Below are 10370 nucleotides of genomic sequence, written 5' to 3'. Positions count from 1 at the left end.
CAGCTGGAGAGCAGAATGCAGCGCTCATCCCAGCATGTTTAGCTGTAGTAAGCTGAAAACAGAGGCGGTAACTATGTTAACTGGGCAGCTAAATCAGAAAGATGGAATTCGCTCCACGTTCCCAGGGGATCAGCGACCTTTGCCAAGAGCAGGAAAATACTGTGGATACGAGGCTACTACAGTGCATGCTGTCTGAAAGGCAGAGATGTCTTCACTTTGGTTCTCAACAGGGCTTTATTTGGTTTGATAATCTGGCTGTATGTATCCAATGATTCGTTTGTAATCAACTTTTCTGTAAAAACTGTGAGCTAGGCCATTCACTTACTACTTTGGTTCCATGGGTAAACAGCATTGATTCAACACAGCCATGAAGAAAAAACTGTTTTCAGTGAAAATAAAGTTTATTTTATGAAAAAAAAAAAAAAACAATAAATCACAATTTTCTAAAAACTAGTTTATTTCTCTGCCAAAGTTCCTGCACGCTTAGAAAAAATGGTTTTCTGTCAACACTCCTTAGACCTTGAAATAACTGTCGTACTTTAACTATGCTCCATTAAAAGTAGAAGAAAATATACTACCAACAACAATTACAGAAGTAGTAACATGGAGATCACCTTTAAAGTGTCTGACGAACCAAACCTGAAACAGATGAATCGAGCAACTCTAAGGATTTGTCCGAATTCAGGGGCTGCTTCCTTCGAAGGAACCGGCCAATGTGGGCTGGGTCCTTAGTCGACCACGAAGACTAAAAGAAAGTGGCTGTGAATTTGGACGGTCTAAACTTCAGCTTTATTACCGCTCTGAAGTGACGAAGATCGAAATTTAACAAAATATTTGTCTCCTGCTTCGTCGGTCATTACAAGCACAACAGTCTCCCAGTCGGCCTGCAATGCTTCTTGGGATAGGGTAGGCTGTGAAGGATACACCAAACCCTTCCCTGAAATCAGTGTAAAAGGAGGACACATTCGCAAGTGGACGTGCCTTCGAATTTGGACAGCTTTTGTTGCACTGCTGTGACATAATCTGCCTTCAAATTTGGCCTTTGAAGGATAAAGCTCCTGAATTTGGACACAGCCAAAAGTGTCATATAGGTTGTTACACTACAGCTCTGTTTTTTTTTCTGTCAAAATGAGAAGCATTTGGGCAGGAGATGCAAATGCATCAGAAAAAAATGACATAGGTTGGTGAAGGTTGGGTCTAAAACACATACCAGAGACTACCTTGGATCAGGACCACAAACAGACAGTACCATTGATTGAAATTGTATATGTTGGCACTAGGGGTTGAAGAATTACGGGAATTTTCAACTTTGGAAACTTTACATGGGAATTAATGGGAATTAATAGGAGTAAAATTTTTAAGTATTGTAGGCTCATGATCCTTGACAGAGATTTTAGACCTTCGCTTGACTTACAGAACCCGCTTTTTCTTTCTGGGTCCTGTAGAGCTGTACAGTACTGACATCGGAAAAGAGATTTGGCATTGAAAATTAAAACCATTGTCAGTGAAATAAAGAAACGGTGACAATGAAAAACTCCCATTCTCCCATTATATGCTGCAGCATAGAGATAATTTAGTTATCAATGAATCTAACATGAGTGTTTTGGGTCACTGGAGATCAAGGGTACCAGGAGAAAACATGCAGACTCCAATCAAAGACGCAGAGAGACGGTCCTGAAACTTTTTGCAGAGTCGACAGTTCTAACCACTGCCCTGCCTTTATGCTTTTATTTTGCATAATCTTGACTAATTCCCTTAATTCCAATGAAAAGTTAACCCTAGTTGGTACATGAGTAACAAATTCCTCATACAGTGATTTTGAAAAAATAAAAAATAAAAGAAGAAAATTTAAGGCCAAGAAATTAATAATAATAATAAAATCTTTTTTGTGATGACTTACTTGATATCCTTTCTGGTGGATGTGATACTGACCTTTGTTTAGATTTCAGCTACACACATTTAAACATATATAAATCTTTGTGACAGTAGCTTAGGAGCACATTTCCCCACAGAAACTCTTAATGCCAATCGTGTTTAACCAGTCGTTTGTTTGTTTTTTTCAAACAGCCCAGTAAGGCGAAGGAAATAAAAAGGCCAGTTTTTTGCCTGTTGTTATTCTAGGTTTAATTGATCCTCATTGTTAGTCAAAAATAATTTATGATCGGGGTAAAGCGCYTTAAGAATTAAAACTTAATTGGACAATTTAAAAGAATAGATGACCAATAATGCAAGTAATTGTTTTTAATGAAGCTTCAAGGCGGTAAAGAAAAATGAATAATCCAGAGTGCAATCTAATTACATTTCATTAAAATGCCAGTAAAGCAGAGACAGACAAAAAACTCAAACTGGTGCCTTTTTTTGGTGTGTGTGTGTGGGGGGGTGGGGTGGAGGGTTTCAGCCATTTTTTTCTTCTACAGTTCCTGGGAAAGGTCAGTAAGACATGCCTGCAGGGCAATGTGGGCCTCTGTGTTGAATTGTACAGGCCACCAACTTTATTTAACATCAAAGTTMAACTAAAACTGGTAAAGACTGGAGCAGACTGCTTATGTAATGTGTTGCTATTTTATTGATTCCTGGAGGGAACGTCTTCCTTCACATGTTTCMTAGATGTAAGACAGCACCTCTATGGTTGTACAGTAGGCAGTCATGATGTGCAAACCTTTTATTGTGCAGGTTCAAACATTTCTCACTACTYCTACTATTCTGTTTAAAAAAGGAAAGGATTTAAACCGTTTTTGATTTTGCTTTCCCAGTACTTTATTTCTTAAACTCGCCTTCTGATGGGCGGAGAACACTTCATGGACCAGGTCAGAAGCGAGTCTCTGAGCTGCCTCTCTTCAGCGTGCTGTTGTTGAACTCGTCCTGCTCGAAGCTCAGGTTATTGTGCGACCTCGATATCATCAGCAGTTTCTCGCGCTTGCTGAAGTCGCGCCGCACCATCGCGGTCGCCGCCGCATCAGACGGCCGCTCCCCTCGTTCCTCCCGGTCTTCCCGGTCCTCCAGCCGCGTGTAGCCTCTGCTGCTGCCCCAGTTTCCGCTGTGACTGCGGCTGCTGTTGCTGCGGTCCAGCCGGGGCCAGCTGGGGTGCTTCCGCTGCTCTTGATGCACGCTGAGCATGCTCGGCCTGCGCTCCAAGTCCAGAGATTTCGAATAGCTGTTGAGCCTGTGCAGGGAGGAATTGGAGCCAAAGTCACTCCTCGCCACTCCGGGGGAAAGCCAGCAGCCTGAGGTAGAGGAGGGAGCAGGGGAGAGGGTGCAGGAGGAGAAAGAGGAGCTCCGAGAGGAAGACGACGCAGAGTTACTGCGCTTCAAGCCCAGCGGTTTAGAGGCCTTCGCAGCCGATGCTGCAGGCACCACCAGAGACTCCATGGAGCAGAGAGGCACTGGCCTCTCTCCATCTCGTCTCTCCACTCCCCTGTCCTCCTCGGTGATCGCTTCCATTTCTGGCTCATCAATCACACAGTTGTTGAGCTTTATGACGGGGAGCGTGAACGCAGAGATGGAGGAGGAGACGATCGAGCCCGCGTGGTGTCCTCTCCTCTCCCCATCTCCGTCCACCGGCCACTGGTGGTGCGTCAGATCCGAACGAGCCAACCCAAACCCAGGACCACAGAAAGAACGATCCTTGTAAAGTGGCGCCAGCAACCCGGCAAAGCTACAATCCAACCTGGCCTTCTCGCTACGCCTGTGGAACTCCTCTTCTCCCAGCAGCACCTCCTCCTCCTCAGCCGATCCTTGACTCCCGGTTCGAGAAGGAAACGCCAAGAGGGAGTTGCTGGCCAAACGTGCGGTGGCGTCGGCGCCAAACGCTCGCAGATCGCCCATTTCTCTGCCATACACGCTGCTGCGGTGAAGGTATTGTTTCTGCTCCTTCTGCCTGAGGCGATGGATGTCGATGACAGTCGAGTACATGTCTCTCATATGGATTATCTAAAGCAGAAGAAAAATCAGATAAGCAGCAGCAGAAGTAACCATTTTCAATAAATTCCCTGCATAAATATTTGCAGCATCCCATTACACGGCATCATAATAAAGTAGTTTCAAACAAGTTCATTTCACGTTGGATGCTCGTGTCTTTGAATGCATATTTGTACAAGTAGGGAGGAGATGGAAAGAGGAGTGGCTTAATCAAATCAAAAGGAGGAAGAAGAGGCATTATGAGCAGAGAAAATGTCATCAAAAGTAAATTGCAAAGAAGCAGCGGGAAGCAGGTTGGGAGAAATTAGATCTGCATGTTAGTTATAGGAAACTGTTGATTAAAGATGATGGCAGAGCTCATGTTTTTCTCTATGAGAGAGTTGCAGTTTGTGTGTAGATCAACCTTAGTTTCTCTGTCCCGGTTTTCATGGAGTATTGCATTAGCGCAGATGAAGATGAAGATCCCAATCCCCATGGTAAAMGGTCCCAGCATCTTCATCCTCTCAGAGTGAAGATGTTGTTCCAGAAACCGCATCAAAGCACCACCAGTATGCTGGGATTGTGGACCTAAAATTAAAGCAAAGTCAGAGTGATGAAGTGTTTTTGTTGTTTTGTTGTAGCCACCCTGTTTAGTTACCTTGAACYTCACGAGTTGCGTTGGTCACATCTTTCTCCGCCTTGTGTCCTCCTCCTGTAGGAACGACTTTACCGTGTGGCCAGTAACCCAGTGTTGCCATCCCGATCCCTACTGCTAAGATGATCAGTCCCAGGAAGAGGAAAAACCCAGAGGCTGAGTAGAGGCGGAGCCTACCACGTACCACCACAACATCGGTGCGACGCTTCCGTTTTCTAGAGTAAAAACAGCAAATTACTTTTAGGAGCATTTAATCATTGGAAGACAAAGRTGAAATGCTGGAATGTATTCAACATATTTGTGTATAAATTTGGTCCTAGGTGACAGGCCACACAGAGAARGACTCAAAAGACAAAAACCATGAACGCTGTGTCCTTTGCCTGGACGTGGGTTACTTGGAACCCACCCTGGGTACAGACCTGGGAGAGGGGTTGGTAGGCAAACGCCTGCTGGCTGGGTCTCTACCCATGGAGCCTGGTCGGGCTCAGCCCAAATGAGCTATGTGGGTTTGCCTTCCTGTGGGCCCGCCACCTACAGGAGGGGCCATATGAGTCAGGTGCATGATGTCATGGGCAGTAGCCACAGGTGGGYACCTTGGCGCTCTGACCCTGGCTCACCAAAGCTGGCTCTTGGGACATGGAACTCTCTGGTGGGGAAGGAGAAGCTTGTGTGCGAGGTTGAGTGGTACCAACTAGATAAAGTTGGGCTCAACCCATAAGCTTAGGAATCAATCTCCTTGAGAGTGGCTGGACTTTATTCTACTCTGGAGTTGCCCTTGGTGAGAGGTGCCAAGCAGGTGTGGGTCTACTTATGAGCCCCCGACTGGGTGCCTGTGTGTTGGAGTTTTACCCTGTAGATGAGAGGGTAGCTTTGCTGCCTTTGCCTGGGGAACAGGCTCTGACAATTGTTTGTGTCTACACACCAAACATCAGTTCAGGGATGCTYGAAGGTGTCTCTCATCTGGCATGGAAACTCCTTGGAATCTTCCAAGAAGACCTGGAAAAGGTGGCTGGGGAAAGAGAAGTCWGGYCCTCCCTGTTCAAACAGCTGCCACCGCAACCTGACTCTGGAACAATCGGTACATAATGGATGGATGGAACAAAAGATTTTGTACAATATCCCACAAGATTTTCACTAAATTTCCAGTTTCTTAAATTAAATGACTGAAATGCTCATTTGTGCTTTAATTATTTTCAAATGAAACTAAATCACCATCACCTGGGGGCACCCTCAGAGGTCAGCCCTGCTGTAGGCGGGGGCCGATGCTGAGAGCGGGACGAGTCCTGGCGTTTTAGTTTGGCCAAGCCTGTAAGTACACCTGCTGCTGCCGTCATCCTTTACCTGCAGACACACGGCGAGAGGTGAGTCGTTKTTTTATTATTCAGTTTTCCCAGTAAACATTTCAGTCATTCAACGTGATTAATAAACTTGAAATAATACTTAAAGTCTGTACAGAAACCAAAACAATACAMGAAAAGATACAAAGCTGCATTTTGCCACATTATGTCCTGATGCATCTCAGTAATCCAGGTAAAAAATCAAAAAGAAAAAAATTGTATAGGTCTTCTGGACAAGTTCTTCTCTAATGAAACGTTTCGTCTCTCCTCCAAGAGACTTCTTCAGTCTGAGAGTTTCAGGCAAAATTCAGGCTTTTAAGCCCTGCCTCCATGTGACTGATACTCACATCACATGGCTATCGTTGACACCTAATTAACACCTATTGTTAACAGGGGATGGAGTGATACTGGCAATAGCCGCACTGTAGGAGGGGGACAACTGAAAACGGAGGCCTCCACCTCTGTTTAATGATGGACGGTCTTTCTTCACAAAAATGGCTTCTTTTACTCCTCTCTCAAACCAACGTTCCTCTCTATCAAGAATGAGAACATCCTCATCTCTGAAAGAGTGACCGCTGGCCTGTAAATGAGTGAAAACTGCAGAGTTCTGGCCATTAGATGTAGCTCGTCTGTGTTGGYACATTCTTTTGAACAGTGACTGTTCAAAAGAATATATCAAATAAAGTTTAATGTTACAACTAATCGTGGATCCCTTTAAGTAAATATCTAAAAATCACWAAGTTTTTACACTTTTGTCATGGTGGTCGTCTTGAATGTGATTGACTCAGAAAAGTAATCAAGCTGTAGATGAACATTAAATGATTACTTTCTTAGAGTTGCATTAAGTCTGTCTAAYGMTTGATGAGATATTTTGCTAACAGACGGACAGAGGTTACTCCAACAGCTAATGACACCATTTAAAGAACAGAGCTTGCATGATCAGGTAGCGCTCAGAGTACATGTTGGCACACAGTCTCAGCTACTACCACACTAAATTTGTGCCCAATATCTGCAAAACRGCTTGAGATATAATCATTTTAATGTTGTCTACAGTCAGTTAGCTTCAATAGGGTTGACTCCAAAATTCAACTAGTTGTCTAATCTTAAAAATATCTCCATGTAAAACAATAAACTTTTAAGGCCTTAGGTGATGTGCTTGTTTTAAAGAAGTTGATTTTTACATGCTGAAAAATGTAAGCACGCAGAACAATACACACCCAGTACAAGAGTTTCCTCCCTCAGGACAACATTAGTGCACAAGAGTGTACATGCTTGTGTGTGTGCTTATAAATTAAGAAAGTCAACGTCTTTACTAAAACAATTTTAGGTTAGTTTTAGTCCTGCATGATTTAAGACATGTTTTGTTAAATTTGCATTTTTACATTTGCACTTATAAATATTAAAATTTTACAGTGACATAATGTTCACGTTAATCCTCTTCTCTATTTTTACCAGCTGCACTTAGGTCTATTAAAAGGCGTTAGAGGAAGAGGGCTTAAAAACAAACAGACCTTCATTTGAGTTTAAATGCTTCATAATTTGGTTTAATGTGAACATCAGTCTGGTTTTGTGAGGCACAGAGAGAATTAAACTGTATTTGATGCTGAAAAATGTGTTTGACCAGAAATATTTGGTGTCTTCCCTTATGTTTTATCATTATTTCCTGAAGTCCAAACTGACTAGACTGCCAGGAAGTCAGGGTCTGCTGCTAAACACAGAACTTCGAAAATTTGAGCTGTTTTCTTTTATCACAAAGGTGGAACACAGAGGATTTAAAACCTTAAATTCTTCACACACTGAAYAACAGTATCTTTTAATGACTGTCACACATTTGGATTAGCAAGAAAAGAAAAAAKYGGGTTAGCACTTGATGATGCTCACYTTTGTGTGTTCATTTKTACGTATCGTTAGTAAAATATCTCATGACCAAGTGGACAGATTTGAATGAAACTCTTGGYAYGCAATCACTGAATGTACATCTAAAACTAAAACAATTCAAGACYACCACCACAGCTCATCGACATTATCAACACAAAAATGCCTATAACTCAGTAAACTCCAGAGATACTGAGCTAAAACCTGGTGTGGTAGTAGCTGAGACTGATCTGCAACTAGTAATAGCCCTTTTCCACCAGTAGTTCTACAGCACAGTTCAGCTTGGTTGAACTCTGTTCAGCGCACTGAAATGGTTTTCCATTACACTTCAGTWACAGCTCTAGTGGGTGAGTTCATCGTAAAGTTGGGGAAAACGATGTCACGTGCCTTACCAGCTGGTCGTGGTTATGCTCCATTAAGTTKTTTGCCAGCCACCATTAYACATAGTAGAAGAAGACCTGAAAATATACACAACACAACAATGGAGGACATGGTAGTGTTGTTATTGCAAATGGCAGATRGGGTTGTTGTGAGAGAAGCTCTTATGAAACCAGTGACTCCACCAACTAACCAATCAGTGACAGTCTAACAATGTCACATTTTCAGACCAGCGTGGTACACTTGGAACCACAGTGAAGTAGGTWCTGAAAATTGGCTGGTTCCACAAATCCTTGCTATTGAAAAAGGAACTGTGAAGAGCCAAGTTGAACCGTGCTGTAGAGGCACTTAGTGGAAAAGGGGCATAAGTGTTTACGGACCAACACCTACACAGCAGACAGATGTAGGTCAGTTCTGGCACTGCTGGCTGACTGCTGGCATGGCAAGTGGTTTGTCAACTGGATGTGGGCCAGGTTATGATGGCATGCCACAACTGGCCCAGRTGTGTTTTGGTTCATGCGGCCTAAATCTGTCAGTGCCATAACTGGCCTGCTTGTGTTTTGCTTTATGTGGTGCCAGGCCATACATGGACCACCTATGGCAAATCACATAGACCACCATCACTTGCGGTATCTGGCCCGAGTATTAGTGTACTGTTTGGGTTAGATCTGGGCCAGAATAATTTTGCTTTGTGGATACATGACATCATTTCCAAAGTTTGACCAAAACAACAACTTTGTCATTTCACAACACAAGATAGTCTTACTTTAAAATGGTTACATAAAAGATGGTGTCTCTGAGAAAAAAACAAAACAAACAAAAACAAAGGAAAAACTTTTAAGTAGTAAAAACAAAAAAAGCACTCAGTTATTTGTGTTTATTATAATTTGATAAATTGTATGCAAACTTTTAAATGACAGCATTTTGTTAAAGGAATATTTCAGTTGGAATAACCTATGATTGTAAATGTGATTGTAACACAATAGACTATTATCCTGTGCAAGTTTAATACTTCTAATCGCTACCATTTTTTTGTCATGTGCATTAATGTCTTATTGTGTAAAACTGACAGATTCAGATACAGCCTGAGGATAAAACTCCAGCTGTGGCATTGACGTGTTTATATTTCCTAATTTCTCTCCCTCTTTTTTTTTTGTCTCCTCTCTCTTCGATCTCCCCCATCCTCGCTCTCGGTCTGTGTGATAATGCAATCTGGTTGTGACCGTGAATAATCTTTTTCCTTCTCTACCCTCCTCCTTTTTTCCTCCCCTCATCTTGTTTTATTCTGTTTATTTCACCCCGCCCCCTTCTCCATGTCCAAGCTTCAGTTCTAATTTTGCTCTTTCTACAGTTTTAATTTAATCTGTTTTGACCACTTTAATCTCTCTCTCTCTCTCTCTCTCTCTCTCTCTCTCTCTCTCTCTCTCTCTCTCTCCTCTCTCGCTCTCTCTCTCATGCTCTCTCTCGCCTATCTTTTTCTCTTCAATTCCTGAAGCAATCATTTTCCAAAACAGACAAAGCTTAGCTGCTGTAAATCACATAAAACCAGACGGTCTCTCCTCCTACTCGATTTTTTCCTCCTTCTCATCGTTTCTTTTTTAAATATATTTGTCATGTCAATCATGACACAGATGGTGAATCATACACGGATATAAACAAGCAGCCACTGTTCTGTGGATTCCTGGGCTCACTCTTGCTCGGGTTCCACTATCTCCTTTCGTTGCTCTGAGTGTGTCAAGCAGGAACCCACGCAGTGTCCACAGAGCAACGGAGGAGACTTCCTCTGTTTATTGAAACAGAAAAAAAAGAGAACTGATGGCAAGTGAGAGGGAGGAGAAAAAAAAGTCAGGGATAAGAGCAAAAATGACAACAGGGGGGACAACAGGAATGTTTGAAATCAAGGAGGAAGTAAGGTCAGCTATGAGGTACAAAACTGACTCGTGACTACATTCTAAAGTTTTATTCATACATTTAAATGAAAAGCTTAACATTTCTAGAAGTAATGCGTATCACCCGCTGTCTTTCATGTGTCAGTTTTAGACTAAGATGATCATTTGTGGCCATTTTGTTCAAACCTTAAAAAAAATGTCACACACAACCTCATTGCTCGGTGTTATTCTCAGAGTACCTCAAAGTTCTGCTCAATGTACAGCGGGTAAAATAAGTATTGAACACGTCAACATTTTTCTCAGTAAATATATTACTAGAGGTGCTAATGACATGAAATT

At 42.5% G+C, this 10370-nt stretch overlaps 1 protein-coding gene across 1 annotated transcript in view; it reads right to left on the bottom strand.

Annotated features, from left to right (window-relative positions):
- Window positions 1–368: 368 nt before the first annotated feature.
- Window positions 369–10370, bottom strand: part of tmem200a (transmembrane protein 200A) — a 27926-nt gene continuing 17924 nt past the window's right edge. The window contains exons 2-5 of the mRNA XM_014011899.1: window positions 5771–5893; window positions 4556–4767; window positions 4322–4485; window positions 369–3930 (exon numbers count right to left, since the gene is read on the bottom strand). Of these exons, the coding sequence (XP_013867353.1) occupies window positions 2809–3930; window positions 4322–4485; window positions 4556–4767; window positions 5771–5886 (1614 nt within the window). The 5' untranslated portion in view covers window positions 5887–5893 and the 3' untranslated portion in view covers window positions 369–2808. The remainder of the gene's footprint in view (window positions 3931–4321; window positions 4486–4555; window positions 4768–5770; window positions 5894–10370) is intronic.

Source organism: Austrofundulus limnaeus, unplaced genomic scaffold, assembly GCF_001266775.1.
Source record: "Austrofundulus limnaeus strain Quisiro unplaced genomic scaffold, Austrofundulus_limnaeus-1.0 Scaffold86, whole genome shotgun sequence".
Taxonomy (NCBI): Eukaryota; Metazoa; Chordata; class Actinopteri; order Cyprinodontiformes; family Rivulidae; genus Austrofundulus; species Austrofundulus limnaeus.
This window is presented reverse-complemented; position numbering and strand designations above follow the sequence as displayed.